The 17,531-nt window shown below is 46.1% G+C and overlaps 1 protein-coding gene across 1 annotated transcript; it reads left to right on the plus strand.

Annotated features, from left to right (window-relative positions):
- Positions 1 to 1,270: 1,270 nt before the first annotated feature.
- On the plus strand, positions 1,271 to 12,025 carry CCR7 (C-C motif chemokine receptor 7). Its single transcript, XM_035135887.3, has 3 exons — positions 1,271 to 1,389; positions 2,713 to 2,762; positions 9,821 to 12,025. The coding sequence occupies exons 1-3, from the start codon at positions 1,380 to 1,382 to the stop codon at positions 10,895 to 10,897; spliced, it is 1,137 nt and encodes a 378-aa protein (XP_034991778.3). The 5' UTR covers positions 1,271 to 1,379; the 3' UTR covers positions 10,898 to 12,025.
- Positions 12,026 to 17,531: the final 5,506 nt, after the last annotated feature.

Here is a 17,531-nt window from a genome sequence, read left to right on the forward strand (position 1 = left end):
GCTTGCTTGCCTGCCTGAGATCACTATAGTACATATACCACGTGTCTGAAATAGCACAGGAGAGCAATCCTGAAGCCATTTTGACTCTCCCAAATTGACCTCAAATATTTCTCTGCAGGGAGGAATGAAATGGGAAAAGCTTTCCAATAGTATTTGGACTGTAGGGGCTTACATTTCCCTGCAAAAACAGTCTGGCAAGTATCTGTTAAGCTGAGCAAACTGTCAAAATGTGTAAGAGATTCAGGAACTAAAGTATTTACCATCTCAAAGGAATGGCCAGGATACCCAGGAAATGCAATCAAGTAAGGTCTAAACCACAGAGCCTAGGGCTTGCCAATCAGAAGGTCGGCGGTTCGAATCCCCACGATGGGGTGAGTTCCTGTTGTTCAGTCCCAGCTCCTGCCCACCTAGCAGTTCGAAAGCATGTCTTTCCCGCTCCAGCGGGAAGGTAAACAGCATTTCCATGTGCTGCTCTGGTTTGCCAGAAGCGGCTTTGTCATGCTGGCCACATGACCTTGAAGCTGTACACCGGCTCCCTTTGCCAATAATGCGAGATGAGCGCCTCAACCCCAGAGTCGGTCACAACTGGACCTAATGGTCAGGGGTCCCTTTACCATAAAGGGACCCCTGTAAAGCTCAAACAGATTTGCTCATCCCTACAAGGCACTAGCCTGACCTAGATGGTGCAGGATGCTGTTTTCATGTGGCCTGGGTTTTTCTTTAATCTCAGTTTTTTTGGTATTGCTTTATTCTTCTCCTGGAAGTCACTTTGTGCAGCACCAGGAAAGAGGGGCACAGATGTGGGCAGCATGCATTTTTGTCCAATATTTGGTTTCTGAAAGAAAGAAAACTCTGTTTGGGGACAGAGGCAAGTTACTTATTGCAGGGGGTGCTTCGCCTCCTCTGGTGGCCCTTGCGTGCTTTGTGGGCATTCCTGGGTGAAAAGCGGGGGCTCGTAAGAATATAAATATACATGACACCTGTTCCTCGGGGAACACAGAGAAAAGCCATTTTTCACCCTTTGCCAGAGGATGACTTGCAACAATTCATTCTGCAGGTTCTTCTTCTTGAAAAGGGCAAAGATCTCCTTATCACTTGGGCCATCTGCATTCTCTCAATGCAGCAGGAAGCACCTGAGGCTATCAAGGGCCCCCTCACTGAGGCTGTGCTCCAGGCGGGAGAAGCAGCAGCAAGTAAAATCTCAGCCTCCGAGCGCAATGCATCATGTGCTCCGTCCTTGCAAGAGTATGAGGGCTGAGCCAAAAGAAAAAAGAAAAAGGAAGATCCTATAAATTGCTCTTCGCACAGCATCATTCTAAGCTCCCTTTCACTAGCTGTCATTGTCTGGTTTCGTGGCAAGTTACCGGTAGCAAAAGGCCATGGACAGAGGTAAGTCCTGTTTTCTCTCTCAACCTCAACTTCAGGCTTCAAATTGAGTCAGAACCTAGCCTCCGAACCTGTTTCTAGCTCCAAGGCTACTTGGAAACAATCACGATGGCAGTGTGTTTCTGGGCATGTGCAGAGTAGAATTCACTTGCCATTAAATGAATAAAAAGAGGGTTAAAAAAATGATGGCAGCCTTGTGCTCAGACATCCATCTGGGAATGGGGGCAAGGGCTTCCAAGTGGAGGGGGGATCAGGTTTAAAAGCCCTGTCATCTCTCCTTCCTTGGAAGGTGTGTGTTTCAATGAACAGACTGTGCTACTTGGCTCCCAGGACAGCTGTTAAGAGAAGCCCAAATTTCAGATTGCAAGACAGAGGAAGGAACCACAATGTGATATTTTGATTTATTAATGTTAAAAAAACCCTCTTCTGTTAAAAGAGATAAACTGCACCCCGCTCTCAAATAAGTGGTCCAGGAAGCCCCTAATCTCTAAGGACCTATGCACTCACTGATAAGTGAGGCTTTCTGTACATGCTTCTGAATGAGATGCCACTTTGATAGGAAAAATAAACATATATAATAATAATAATAATAATAATAATAATAATAATAATAATAATAATATATGTATTTTCCCCAGCAATGATGTCAGTTCTGTTTTCTGTTTGTAGATAATGATGATGATGATGATGATGATGATGATGTAATATAAATTGCAGGGGGCGGATTAAGGAATGAACTGGGCAAACTGCTTTAGATAAGATGATTCAGAGCTCATGCTTGCTTGGAAAGCTGCTTTTGGATCAGCTTTCTGTAGTCCTCTGGGCACAATGCAAAGTGCAGTTTTGGACCTGTCTTATGGTCACAAGCTTTGGTGACCATAGGATAGGTGTCAGCAACTGCTATCCTAGGGCCAACTCTGGCCTTGCACCTGCCATCCTTGAGGCGGGGGTGGGGGGAGCAGCACCTATGACTGTGGGACTTGCCAGCAGTATACTTTGCCAGGAGTGGTGGTGCAGCCATCGGCTACAACTCCCCCATCGAAACAGCCATCCGGTGAAACTACTTTTGAACCTTAGAAGCCACCTGTCCCCCTCTACAAAAATAAATCCCGAATCACAGCCCTGTTTCTCACAGCTAACGCATGATCTGTCCTCGTTACAGCCTTTTCTATAAGCGTTTCAGAATGGGCATGAACAACTTTGCTGAAAGACCACGATATTTCAGCCATCGCTTAAATTTGCAGGGCTGCTTTCTCTTCTTGTCCTCCTCTGTGTCGTCCCAGCCATTTTCTGTGTCACTGTGAGCATTCTGTTTCTCTCCTCTAGGTAAAAAGCTGAGAGCGGTCGTCGTTTTGAGCTTGCCTCTCCTTTTCCAGGTAAGGAGCTGACCCAAACGGCCGGTGTCCCTTGAGCACTGCCGTTCATCACTGCTGCGGTGGGTTGGGGTGAAGTCGTTTGATAGAGTCTGTTCCATGTTCCTTTGCTCCACCTTCCCATGTCAGTAAAGGGAAGAAGTTGGGCAATGGGAAGGATTAAAGGTTGAGGGTGTTCGACAAATGGCCACTGGGCAATAGAAATTTGATTCGGCTTGCATTTAAAGGCGAGCCTAGCTGGACCGCTTGCTCTGCAGAAATACATGCACCAAACCACAGCCATCCTTTGGAATCCACACTTCTCAGAATCTTGCCAAACCGTTCTCCAGCCAAGCAATGTGTACAAAAATGCCTATACTCAAGTCAAGTGTGCAGGCAAGCGCATACATTACTAAAACCTAACCTACAAAGAGGAATGATTTTAGGGGGCATTGCAAAAATTAGCATATTGGGCAAAACTGCATACCCAAGAATGTGCTCATTAGGAAAAATCTGCGCTAAAACGCTGGCGAATTTTCATGAGGACTATTTTTATTGGCTATAGATTAGTAATTCTTTATTGCAATTGATAAGTCTAAACTGTTTAATGACTATTTGATGATGTTTAATTTTACTGTTTACTATTGGATTCCAATGGATTATTGAATATCGCTTTATTGGATATACCGTAAGTTGTTTATTTTTAAAGTTATTGTGAGTTTTAAAATATCGGATCAGATTGTTACTATTAATGTTTGATGTTTTATTATTATTTATATGTGTTGGAAGCTGCCTAGAGTGGCTGGGGCAACTCAGCCAGATGGGCGGGGTATAAATAAGTACGTTATTATTATTATTATTATTATTATTATTATTATTATTGCTATTACTATTATTACTATTATTACTATTATTACTATTATTATTATTAAGATTGCGGAAATGTAGAGAACTGAAGTTTAGATTGAAAAAATGGGAAATAGAAAAGGGACAGCTTTTCCCATCCCTGCTGGGCAACCATCTCAAGGTGCATTTTATTGTTGTTGTTTAGTCGTTTAGTCGTGTCCGACTCTTCGTGACCCCATGGACCATAGCACGCCAGGCACTCCTGTCTTGCACTGCCTCCCACAGTTTGGTCAGACTCATGTTCGTAGCTTCGAGAACACTGTCCAACCATCTCGTCCTCTGTCGTCCCCTTCTCCTAGTGCCCTCAATCTTTCCCAACATCAGGGTCTTTTCCAAGGATTCTTCTCTTCTCATGAGGTGGCCAAAGTATTGGAGCCTCAGCTTCAGGATCTGTCCTTCCAGTGAGCACTGTGGGCTGATTTCCTTAAGAATGGATAGGTTTGATCTTGAAGTCCATGGGACTCTCAAGAGTCTCCTCCAGCACCATAATTCAAAAGCATCAATTCTTCGGCGATCAGCCTTCTTTATGGTCCAGCTCTCACTTCCGTACAAGACTACTGGGAAAACCATAGCTTTAACTGTACGGACCTTTGTTGGCATTTTATTACCACCTCTGAAGAAAGGCATGTTGCTAAGTTGTGAACGGAGGTTGACTCTGGAGCTCCTCTTTCCCTCATTCTCTGTCTTTCTCACTTTCATACAGGCTCTCACTCTCTCTCTCTCACACACACACACATTCAAGGGAAAGGGTGGAGGTGTTGGTGGTGGGTGGTGGGCTGCCTCCCCTTCCTTTCTCTTTGGGCAATGCTCCTTCTGCAGGTCCACCCACAGGATGTGGTAGGAGCCCTCGCTCACAAGCCCACCGCAAGGTTTTCTTGCAGGCCTAAGAGCTCTGTGTGTTTTCCCTTTTAAACTTTGTGTGGCCGGTTTGCCTCCCAACCCACTGCGGTTCTTTCTCTCTACTCCTCTGCCTCTCCTCACTCTCCTTGCTATTTTTGCAACAAAACACACCAGCAAAGTCCCCAGCAGTTCCTCCCACTGACCCTGTTCCTTCTCCATCTCCCTCCTCCTCCTCCTCCCTGCCCCTATCCAAAACCAAACCACGTCTTGGACTCAGTCCTGGAATATCATGCCCCTTCCACGTTCGAATATGGGCAACCCCGATGTGTCGTTTTCATTGTCTGGAATTTCCAGCGCAAATGTCAGGGAAACACACACCAGCTTCCCATGTGACATAGCAAGGGACTGTAAAGATATGAATCACAGATCACATGCTGTGGTCACCCACAAGTGGCCGGCGGATTTGGAATCACCCTTTTCTGAGCGAAGGGAGAGCTTTTGACCACAAAACCTGTTATCTTAAGAGTGCAGACATCATGCCAAAGTTAACCAAAGGGATGATGGACACTTAACTATGGCTTGGTGCGGTGTTTGAGCTGATAGTCCATAGTTTGTGAGAGGCCGGCTAACCTGAATCAGAAACCATGGTTTGAAGTGCATGAACATACCATGGCTTGTGCTAATGATGGTTTAGCACGATGACAGGACTCATAATGACCTTCCTTATGGTTACTTCTCTGCTGCCAAAGATTGGTGCGCCAAGGGATGGATGGATTTTTGGTTTGGGTTCATGTCAATTTTGCATATGTTTGTTCCTAAGTCTTTCCCACCATTTTTCCGCATTAATTTGTGCTAAAATGTGTATTGAGATACTGCTTTAGGACGAAGTACCTAGCTGATACATATTTCATCTCACTGTACACATTTCTAGAGGGATTTTAGTCAGAAATACACATTATAAATGCTTTTGGGGAGTTGCTCCCCCCCCCCTTAATGCCACGAATTGCATCACAAAATCCCAAACAGTGCAAAATCCAAAGGATAATGAAGCCCTAATCCACACCTAGGTCTAAGAAGTGAGAATCAGGGCAGTTCAATTCGCAGAACTTGAATTCCCCAAGCATTCTCAGCTTGCTTTCTTAATTTATTCTTGCATTTCTACCTCACATTTCCTCCAAGGAGCTCAAGGTGGTGTACATGCATCTCCCCCCAAGCCGTTTTATCCTCACAGCAACCCTGTGAGGTAGGCTAAGAGATGGCAACTGGCCCAAGATGATCATGACGATGACAATACTTTTATTTTTTTCTACCCCACCCATCCGACTGGGTTGCCCAAGTGGGCTTCATCTGGCTGAGTGGGGATTTGAACCTTGGTCTCCCAAGGTATTGGCCCCATGGATGCTACCTTGAGTTTATTGGCGGAAAGGCAAGATATAAATGTAAGAAATAAATGAGTGAGTGAGTAAGTATACAGTATACTTTCCCACCAGTAAATATATTCACAGATAGGCACTCCAGACCACATCATTTGCAATGGCGGTTCTGATGCCCCTTCTGCATTAGATTTATTCACGCACAATTCTGAACTTCGCCAGCAGTATCATGTCCCTACTGGTGTCGGTTCAGCACCGTTGGGAATGTAGTGGAGAAAATATTCGTTCCATGTAATGAGACAGGTACTTTCTCAGGGAAAAACCCAACAACGGGACCCTAATCTGGACTGCTGTCCAAGACCAGGTATAGATCACATAAACCAGGAATATTGAAGGGGTGCCCTCCAGATGGGGTTGGACTCCATCTCCCATCAGCCCCAACCAGCAAGGATGATGGGAGTTGGAGTCCATCAACCTTTGAAAGGGGAATTCCATGCACTACCCTTGCCGCTAGCTTTTAATTGTGAGTGAAACAGCTGGTGCAGACACACCTTTGTTTTTGAAATGTTTCCACCACCATCCCCGGAACATTTTTTGTAATGATGTTTAGCGTGTATGTAGCATTTTCTGAGTGTTTTAAGGTGTTTCGGCCACATTATCAACAGTGTAATCTCTACACAACAGCCCTTGGCAGGAGATCAATGTTATTATCTGTATACTGCAGATAAAGAACTGAGAAAGAGTGGCTCATTTAACACCCACACCTGCTTAGCTCGTGATAGGGGATAAGATCTGAGCCAGGAATTACATGATTTCTAGCTCAGTTCCTAAGACACAACCGTGGCCCAGCTACTGCCTGGGAGCAGGTCCTGTTGAATTCAAAAGTAGGCAGCTATAGGATTGTGCTCTAGGTCACTTAACTGTGCCAGTAGCTAAGGAAACATCCTTCCCATCTCCCGCTCTGTTTTTATTTTATTTCGTTGGGAAACTTTGGTGTAAGCACTACACGTCACATTGTCCTTACGTGGGGTCAGAAACTCCAAGTTTAAAAAAGAGAACCTCTTCTGCCTTTGATGACATCCTCAAAAAGGAATGAACCAATCGCACGTGATCCTTCATAAGGCAACGCTCACATGTCCTAATCAGAATTTCCTCCTTGGTATCTCACGGGCCCGAATGTGGCAATTTTCGAAACTTTAACCGCTGCCATGAATTATTGTTCCATCTGAAAATGGCAGACATTCCCTAAAGCTAGGAGTTGTTGTTTCTCCCCATTGATTTGCATCAGTTTGGGGTTTTTTCCCCCAGAAGTCGATAGTCCTGCCATAATCTCATTTTAGTGATCCCCAGGTGCCTCCTTTTACCGAGGACAATTCTCTATTCGACACTGGAACTGTCTTCCTCGGGAGGTGGTGGACTTCCATTCACCGGAGGTTTTTAAAGCAGAGGTGCTTTAGCTGAGATTCCTGAATTGCAGGGGGTTGGACCAGATGACCCGAAGGGTCCCTTCCAACTCTACGATTCTATGATTTTATTGGAGAGGGTGCCCAGTCCGAGTCCAATTTAAAGGGGGGGACTTTAAGAGGCGACAGCAGGTAGGGGCCCCAGCATTGCCCATCACCTGGGAGTACCAGGGCAGCAAACTGAGCTGGCACAGAGCAGGTAACTATGGTAGGTCAGAGTGAGTTGCTCTATAGAGAGACATGCAACGCACCTATATGAACATGACAATAGATATTTCTGCATTTGCATCTATCAATATAAATTAGCCTGTGCATATTGTGTGCATGTCTGTGTCAACAGTGCATTTCTAGAAAATACGTTTCCTCTTTTTCTGGCAATATAGTTTTTGCTTGGCTATACAATTCCTGGAAAGCTTAGTTTCTGTAAGCATATGCCTGCCAGCTGGCAAGCATTTTCTGTAAAATAAAAATGCTTTCAAATGCTGCATACTGAAAATTCCCTTTATGTAGAAGTCATCCCGTCTTGGTGGGTGGGAGAAAAAATTTGTTCTACAGAAGTGGTTCCCAACTGGCGGCTCACAGACTCCAGGGTGTCGACGTAACCCACCCAGGGGATCTGTGCCGCCGTTTGCACAACAAAAAATGCTAGTGAGATATCAAAGTTTTCAAAAATAGGGGGTCCATGTGGCTTGGCTTTTGCAAAACAGGGGGTCTGCAGTACTTAGCTGATGGAGAACCACTGTTCTACAGTGTCAATCAGAGAGAAAGGGGACCTGAAGGTCAAACCGGGTGTGATGTTATTCATGTCTTCAGTCCTTACACGGCAGATTTGTTAAATAATTAGCCACTATGGTGGGGCTCCTACTGGGAAGCTGATGGGGAGCAGGGGCATTTTAACCCTTTTGCCCTTCAAACCAAATCCGGATTGGGGCCAAGCGCTGAAATCTGAAAGGAAGTGTGCACAGGAAACCAAACAGATGTCTTATAAGCCTGCCCCCAAAACACAGAACCCACTTCTGTTCTCCCAACACACACACACATACACACCAGTGCCCCTGCAGAGTTCTTCTTGAGACCATACAATTTACCCTCTTCTCTAATACTCTCTCCGCTTGGGGCTGCAGGGCTGAGCAACAGAGACAGTAGCTCTTATTTGCTCCAATCTCAGTCCTGTGTTGCAGGGTTTTTATCTACAGTCAGCAGGGCAATGGGTGTCCTCATTGCTGAGTGTTTCAGTTCATCTCGCTTATTAAGTAGAACACTGGTGACTTGCATTGGAAGAAAAGATTCCATTGGTGTGAAATTGAACCTTTCCAACTTGGGTGGCTTTACAAAGAGGATTAATCAAACTCTTGGCTGTGAATGGCTAGCTACTGATGGCATTGGGGAATGAACTCTCCAATCTCTGTGACATCTCCCCCCCCCAAAAAAATCTGGAGAACCCCTGTGCCCATGGTTCCCCATCCCCATCCCTATTTGCTTTCTAAACAGCGTTTAATGCAATTACTAATTGTGTGAATGGCTGCTCATCTATTGTGGAACCCAGAGACTTAAAAGTGGCGTGACTGTCATCCACTCATCCCAGGAAATCTTTGGAGCTGTAGTCTTTGTGTGTGACTAGATAGCTCTGAGAGCATCTTCATCTGGCATTGACCTCTAGGACACCTTCATAGGATCATAGAATTGTAGAGTTGGAAGGTACCCCAAGGGACATCTAGTCCAAACCCCCGACAATGCAGGAATCTCAACTAAAGCATCCATGGCAGATGGCCACCCAACCACTGCTTTAAAACTTCTCAGAAAGGAGAGTCCACAACCTCCTGAGGGAAACTGTTCCATTGTTGAACAGGTCATACTGCCAGAAAGTTATTTTTGGTGTTTAGTCGAAATCTCCTTTCTTGTAACTTGAAGCTATTGGTTCGAGTCCTACCCTCCAGAGCAGGAGAAAACAAGCTTGCTCTATCCCCCATGTGACAGCCCTTTAGATATTTGGAGATGGCTATCATACCTCGCCCCAGTCTCCTCTTTTCCAGGCTAAACATACCCAGCTGCCTCAACCGTTCCTCATAAGGCTTGGTTTCCAGACCCTTGATCATCTTGGTCACCCTCCTCTGCACACATTCCAGCTTCTTAAATTGTGGCGCCTAGAACTGGACACAGTACTCCAAGTGCGGTCTGAGCAAGGCAGAATATTACTTCCCTTGACCAGGACACTATACTTCTGTAGATGCAGTCTAGAATATTATTAGCATTTTTGTTGTTGCTGCATCACACAATTGACTCATGTTAAGCTTGTGATCTACTATGACCCCTAGATCCTTTTGGGAAGCCATGATAGTTAAACTGTGAATCAAACAATTATACCTAGATATAATTCCTCAATGAATGTGCCCCCTTATCTGAAGATTGCTTCCTGGTTTGGGGGTCATTAGCAAATGCTGCAGAGATATTATCCCCTCCAACGTGCAAATTGTAACCAATCCTTTTATCTGCCTCCTAGCTCTGCATGAGCCAGACTGTAACAGCTGAATACGAATACAATAGCAACTTCACGATTGACTACGATGGGTATGCGGACATCTGCAAGAAGGATGAGATCCGGCGATTCCGTGCAGTTTTCTTACCCATCGTATATTCCCTTGTGTGTTTTGTGGGGCTGGCAGGCAACTGCCTGGTCATGGTGACGTACATCTACTTCAAGAGGCTCAAGACGATGACAGATATCTACCTCCTCAACCTCGCCGTAGCGGACATCCTCTTCCTGCTGACTCTCCCCTTCTGGGCCTTCAGCGCAGCAAAGTATTGGGTCTTCAAGGAGTTTGGTTGCAAAGCCATCCACTGCATCTGCCAGATGAGCTTCTTCAGCGGAATGTTGCTGCTGCTCTCCATCAGCATCGACAGGTATTTCGCCATTGTCCAGGCCCCCTCAGCCCACCGCCTTCGGTCCCAGAGAGTTTTCGCCAGCAAGGTCACCTGCCTCTCCATTTGGATGCTGGCTTTCGTCCTCTCCATCCCTGAGCTGGTCCACAGGGGCATCTATGAGTCTGACCAACAGAAGCCACGCTGCAGCATCCTAGCCTACAACTTGCTGGCCTTCAGCACCGGCATCAGGATTTGCCAGATGCTCTTTGGCTTCTTGATGCCTCTCCTAGTGATGACGTTCTGCTACTGCGTCATCATCAGGACCTTGTTCCAAGCCCGTAGCTTCGAGAAGAACCGGGCGATCAAGGTCCTCATCGCCGTGATGGTGGTCTTTGTCCTCTTCCAGCTGCCCTACAATGGCGTCGTGCTAGCTGAGACCATCTCGGCCTTCAACCACACCAACGGCCAATGCGAAGTCATCAAGCGCATGGATGTGGCCAATGACGTGACGTATGGCCTGGCGTGCTTCCGCTGCTGCCTCAACCCCTTCCTGTACGCCTTCATAGGTGTCAAGTTCCGCAATGACCTGCTCCGGCTCCTCAAGAACCTGGGCTGCATCAGCCAAGCGCAGCTCTGGCAGTGGTCAACGTACCGGGAGAACACAAGGTGCTCTGTTGCCACGGAAACTGACACCACCACCACTTTCTACCCTTGAAAGGCCCTACGGGCAGGGACATTGGACCGCCAGTCAACTTGGTGTCACAACAACAGCCTTTTCCATTGGCCAGCGTGCGAGATTGAAACTTGGAAGCTTTGTATCTCACCCGGTGGGTATGTTTTCAAGTTGCCTGAAGGGACCAACGGGCCGCCCCCCTCATCCACAGATCAACTCACCTAATTCAGACTGTTGCATAGAGTAAAGAGATGTGGACTGCAGGAAAGTTGCTCACGGATCTCAAGGAAGTGAGCTGATGGCGGGGACAAAACTTTGCCTATGAACTAGAAGAGTGAGCGTAAATAAATGTGGGTTTCCACCTGGTTTTTGTCACTACAATACCCATCATACCTGACCACTGGTCCTGCTAACTAGGGATGATGGGAGTTGTAGTCCAAAAACAGCTGTAGTCGCATGTTTGAGAAACCCTGGCCTAAATGAATGTAAGAAAAGTTGTGTTGGATCAGGCCAAAGGCCCATATATCTAGGCCAGCATTACTGTTCTCACAGTGGCCAGATACCTATAAGAAGCCCACTGCCTTCTCACACAGGACTTGGTCTCCAGGCCGCTCCCTAGCTTTGTCTCTGGGACGCTCTATCGTTTCTCGGTGGTGAGGTAAACGCACTCTGCAGCTGCTGAGGGGCCCATTTAATCTACTCTTACTGAATATTATCATGTGTTTTCCAGCAGATTGCTGTGAACACAGCTATTCCTGGGGGTTTGCCTTAACGCAATACCTGTCCAGAGTTTCAGACTTGTCAGAGGAATAGCTCATGGTGTTCAGGAAATGGTCTCTCAGCAGGAGCCAAATGTTAGAAGATGGCCTCTTGAGACAAGAATATGTTCTAAAACCCGGGAGAGATTGGGTGATATGGCATACCTTCCCTATTCCCTCAAGTTATGGAAGGTCCGTGTTGGGGAGAGAAGCCGCAGTTAGTGATTGGGACTCAGAAGGAGGCAGAGAGAGATCTTTGAACTCTGGAAAGTGCTATTTTGACGGCTGCCTCTCTAGCAGTCTGATGTGGGACGGTAGCATTTGCTGCTTGTGAGAGGGTTGAGCTGTGCCTCCACCTATGTTCAACTTGTACATTCGTAAATAAACTCAAAACTCAAAATATTAACAGAAACACCTAAGTTTGTTTGCTCCCTTCAAGAGGAATCAAGTACTGCCCTTGGAACTTCTCCTCTCTTATTATTATTATTATTATTATTAATCATCATCGTCGTCACTGAATTATTAATTGCCTTCTAAGCCACTGCCTCTTGGCAATTTGTATATAAAAGAATTCAAGGCAGTTAAAACCGCAAAGGGTACATATAAAACATGACCGGAAGCCTGACAAGCTCATGGAAAACCCACATTGGTCCAGCTGGGGAAAGCCTGTTGGAATGAAAAGAAATGTCTTTAATTGTTTCCAGGAAATGCAGTTATTGGACACCTACCGGTATCACTGGGTGTCAGGAAGACTTCTATAGAACAGGGGCAGCCACACTAAAAGCCCTGCTCTGGATTACTGTGGAATGCAGCTTATGAGATCTTTGAAACTCGCAAGAGAAACTCGCACACCGACCTCCAGGTGTGTAGGGGGAGTGGGGAATGCAGGGAAGTGAGAAGTACTGCGCGTCCAACTATGAAGCCTTTGGGGATAACACATCACCACAATACTAGTTACAGGTAGGTAGCCGTGTTGGTCTGACGTAGTCGAAACAAAAAATAAAAAAACTTCCTTCCAGTAGCACCTTAGAGACCAACTAAGATTGTCATAGGTATGAGCTTTCGTGTGCATGCACACTTCTGAGTCAACCCCAGTGCCAGATTTACATATAAGCTAAACAAGCTATAGCTTAGGGTCCCACTCTCTTGGGGGCCATAAAAAAAATTAAAGGGGGAAAACTGGATGTACATTTCTAAAATATAAGATAATATAATATAAGCAGTGGAATTTGCTGCCAAGGAGTGTGGTGGACACTCCTTCTTTGGAGGTTTATGAGCAGAGGCTTGACAGGCATATGTCAAGAATGCTTTGATGGTGTTTCCTGCTCGGCAGGGGGTAGGATTGGATGGCCCTTGTGGTCTCTTCCAACTCTATGATTCTATGATTCTATAAGATAAACAACAAATAAAATAAAACCTACATACAGCAAAAGTGTTTTGTTTTGTTTTGTGTAGGCTCCTATGATGTAAGTAATGCCCCCCCCCCTGCTCGCCTGCTCCCTAAAATAGCATTGGTTTGCTCCTTTCTATACATTGGGTGCCTACATTGTGCATGGACTGGATGCATGGCAACATGTGCAAATGGCTTTTAGGTCCATAAATTACCATATAGCATATATTCAACACACAAAAAACAGTGACAATTTTTTGTTGACAAAGGACAGCTGGACATATAAAGGGCCCCATTACCTTCAGGAGCTTAGGGCCTCATCAAACCCAAATCCTGCCCTGGGCATCCCACACCAGAGATGTTCTTCCAGTGCAAAACTTAACTGCGCCCAACTCAGGGATGGGGAACTCTCTGTAGGTTGCTGGATTGCCATTAGCCACAATGGCAGGGGCTGAGGAGAGTTGTAGTGCAAGGGCCCCTCCGGCCATCCTTTTCATCATGCATTCATGGCGATTTGTGCTTGGGATGTTATAGGGGCAGTCACACCCGATCCTCCTTTCAATGCTATCTGCGCCTGCAAAAAGGGAAGGAGCGGGTGGACTGCTTCTTTTCCAATCAGTACATGTCCATAACTTCTCTTCCCCCCCCCCAAATGTCCCAAGGGTGATGTTCTGCCCAGACACTGAGATCCAGCTCTGAGGGCCTTCTGGTGGTCCCCTCACTACGAGAAGCAAAGTTACAGGGAACCAGGGAGTGGGCCTTCTTAGTAGTGGCACCCGCCCTGTGGAACGCCCTCCCATCAGATGTCAAAGAAATAAACAACTACCTGACTTTTAGAAGACATCTGAAGGCAGACCTGTTTAGGCAAGTTTTTAATGTTTGATCTTTTATTGTGTTTTTAATATCTTGTTGGAAGCCACCCAGAGTGCCTGGGGAGGCCCGGCCACATGGACGGGGTATAAGTAATAAATTCTCCTCCTCCTCCTCCTCCTCCTCCTCCAGGTGTTGCCCCACTTTTGTTGCAGTAAAGCCCATCCAGATAGCAATAATAAAAAGAACACAGGGGGTTAATTGCCGAGCAACTAATAAGCAGAATGATGTGTGGATGGTCCCGTATAAATCCACCACGAATGCACTACAGTGGTATTATACAGTGGCCTCCTTCCCACAGTATACAGTGGTACCTTGGGTTACAGGTGCCTCAGGTTACAAATGCTTTGGGTTACAAACTCCGCTAACGTGGAAGAGTTACCTCAAGTTGAGAGCTTTGCCCCAGGATGAGAACGGAAATCGTGTGCCGGCAGCGCAGTGGCGGCAAGAGGCCCCATTAGCGAAAGCATGCCTCTAGTTACGGTAAGAACAGTTTCAGGTTAAGAACTGACCTCCGGAACGAATTAAGTTCGTAACTAGAGGTACTACTGTATTATTGTGCCCAGGCCATGTTGCAGAGTACACTTGTAAAAGAAAGGGATCCCAAAACGTCTGGAGGAAACTGCCTAGACTAACCTCCATTCCAGAGCAGGTGAAGTAAATGCACAGCGGGTGTGAAACTCTGGCCCTTGCGAACGAGGTGGGACCTCCCACCAGAACAGCAGCGCTCGGGCTCTGAGCATCCTTTCACACGGGCGCATTGATTATTCAAGGGAAGCTGAAGTGAAACTGTTTCTGAAACTGCGATCGAGATGTGGGGTTTCCCCATATGCATACTTTTCATTTCGCTCGCTCATGCCACCCCCAAACACCAGGGAAATGGAATCCGAAAACAGGAGGCCCGTGAAAAACGTTCGGTGGTTTCACTGCAAAGCAATGAAATCTCTCGTTTCCAGAAGCTGGTTGGTAAGATAATGGAAAATTGGGCGGGGGGGATGAGGGACTGAAAAATCAGCAAGCCCTTTAAATAAAATGATGTGAATGACACTTGAATGGCCAAGCAGAGTAGCCATTGACAAACACACACACACACACACACTGAGAAAGGGGATGCAGACTTGCACAAAACATGTGTGCATTAATTCATATGCCTCCTGATGTATGTCGCGCTCTAGGAGGCTTAGTTTGGTCAGAATCGAGTATACACTTCCAGAACTTACGCTGAATGCATTACATCTGGTAAACGAGCCACCAGGAATGTGAAAATATGTATCCCGGGCTTTTTAGACTCATTTACCCATGTACTATCTGAAACCAAGGGGACGCATTGGTTGCCAGATGTGAAATATATTGGCCTTATGTCCAGCTCTCCTACCCCTCTATAGACTTTCCCTCTAAAAACAGAGAAGGCGAGAAACTTGTTTTCAAAGTGAAATTTGCAATTCTCAGAATCTCACCTCCCCTATCAGCTTGGTCTGCTTGCATTTCATGCCTGCCAGTCTGCGCATGGAACATGCACCTTGATCACCTCCCACGCTTTGCGCATAGATCACGCCGAGTGAATGGTGGAGATTAAAAGGGGCCTCGAGTTTTCCTACCCTTGCTTTGTGCCAACAGAAGCTGGCGAGCAGTAAAGATAACAAACAGCCTTGCGGTGTCTTAACAGACTTAACATATTTATTGTGGCACAGGCTTTCGCAGAATGAGACTTGGCTAGATGCTATCTGCGAGAGAGCGATGATGGAGGAGAACTCTGAATGAATCTGACCGAACACAGGAGAAAGTTCGTTCTGCAGCTACTCTGCGGTGGTTGTGGTGCCGACAAAGAGATTCTACTTTGCACTCACCACTGTTGCACTTGTGCAGGGCTGTCCAGCAGAACTGTTCTGAGTTTTACAACTTGTCGCTCTGGGTGATCCCTCAATGACCCACATTTGCAAGATGCTTTGCACACAAAGTTGCTCATAGATGGTGATTTCCACAAAGTATTCGATGAAAGTGTTTCTACCTAGGATGTGGATAGAATTCTTGAAATTATATGACTGGTCACTTGTATGCTCATCTTTATTTCTTGGACAGGGTGATCAAAAAAAGGTTGGGTTTCCTGAATAGATAAGGCAGGAAATTTCTTGTTTTCTTCAGAAAGAGGGCTTAGCTCCAACAATTCCAGAGGAAGCAATAGTCAGAGTTGGGTTGCCTGATTAAATAGGGAAGTTATTTTAATGTAGGTGTGGGTTTGTTTTTTGTTTTTTTGCAGAAAGAGGGCCTGGCACCAACCGGAAGGAAGCATTAGTCAGTAGTGCTGGACCAAGTATTTGGAATTCTGAAAGTTCAGCCTGAATTTGGAGTGCATTAAAAAGGGGACATAAAATTGTACCCCCCTCTTTCCGATTTCAGCAGATTTTGAGAGTAGTGTGCAAAGCTCCCTGGTGCTCCCTCAGTTCCTGTTGGGGGTACATTTGAACCCCCCAGAATGGTGCTGTGTAACAATGTGTCAAGGGCCACTGGCAGCTGTCCTGGGTGGCTACTGTTTTTCCCCAGAGTGCCCTGTAGAATGATGCTTTCTTCTGATGCAATCTCAGTGCAAGTCATTACAGAGATTTAAATGTGGCAGCCAGCAGAAGGGAGAAGATGAGAGGATCCTTGATGCATTTTGCCCCTTGATGCTCAACAAATAGCTGTAATGGTTGCCCATTTTCATGGTCTGTGAGTGGATCTATAAAAATTGTGGGGTGGGAGAGGGTTTTTTTGTTTGTTGTTTTTTGCAGTGAGACCATTATTGGGGGGGGGGAGTCCCTACTGTCTTAGATCATCTGCAGCTGGCACCCAACACCCAGCTCCATCCCTACCATTAGACAAAGAGGGAACTGGCTTGGCAAAAGAAGGTGGTTGCAGGAGCGTAGATGTTCCTCCTGAAGCCCTCTGGTCATGACTTTCTGCTGGAAGGCAGAGTTTTGTGTGCTACATGGCCTGCCTTGCACCCCAATAACTAGCCCGTTGCCCTCCCATGCATCACCCCCTTGCCAGAAGCAAACTAAGATTCCAGTGTCAGTCCAGTCAACTTCTGTTGACTGGGAGGGCACCATTTTGTCCTCTTTAGAAAGCAAAATATATTGAACCAGCCCTGCAAACAGCCACCTTTCGGCAATGTGCTTGAATGCGGTGGTGCCTCAGTTCCACGCTTTTCTGGATATGACTGATCAGATCCATTTCAATCTGATTCCCAGCCTGGTTTTCTATAAAATCATAGAATTGTAGGGTTCGAAGTGACCACGCGGGGTCACCAAGTCCAACCCCCTGCAATGCAAGAATCTTTTGCCAAGTCTGGGGCTCGAACCCACATCTCATACTTTACCGACCGAGCTATCCCATGTTTATTTTTTCAAGTCCATTGTATACTTCTTTTTAACTACACTTCTGGTTGCTGGCCATGTTGATCATCTCTCTGTGGGTGGAAAGGCAGAACAGAAAGATGTCTATAAAGCTAAAAGAATTTCATACCGTTACAGTATATTCATTTGGAGTATCAAGCTTGAAGTGTATCAAACAGCAGAGGGCAATATAACAACATCTGGCGTTCTGCAGTTTGAATTTCCTGCTTCCGTAGAGGGAGATGGGCATGTTACTCTTGTTTAAACTGCGCATAGAAATTCATCAT

Source organism: Zootoca vivipara, chromosome 12, assembly GCF_965207765.1.
Source record: "Zootoca vivipara chromosome 12, rZooViv2.hap1.1, whole genome shotgun sequence".
NCBI lineage: Eukaryota > Metazoa > Chordata > Lepidosauria > Squamata > Lacertidae > Zootoca > Zootoca vivipara.

Coding starts and splice junctions, on each gene's coding strand:
- CCR7 (XM_035135887.3), top strand. Junction 2,763..9,820: donor GCTTGCCTCTCCTTTTCCAG/GTAAGGAGCTGA, acceptor TCTGCCTCCTAG/CTCTGCATGAGCCAGACTGT.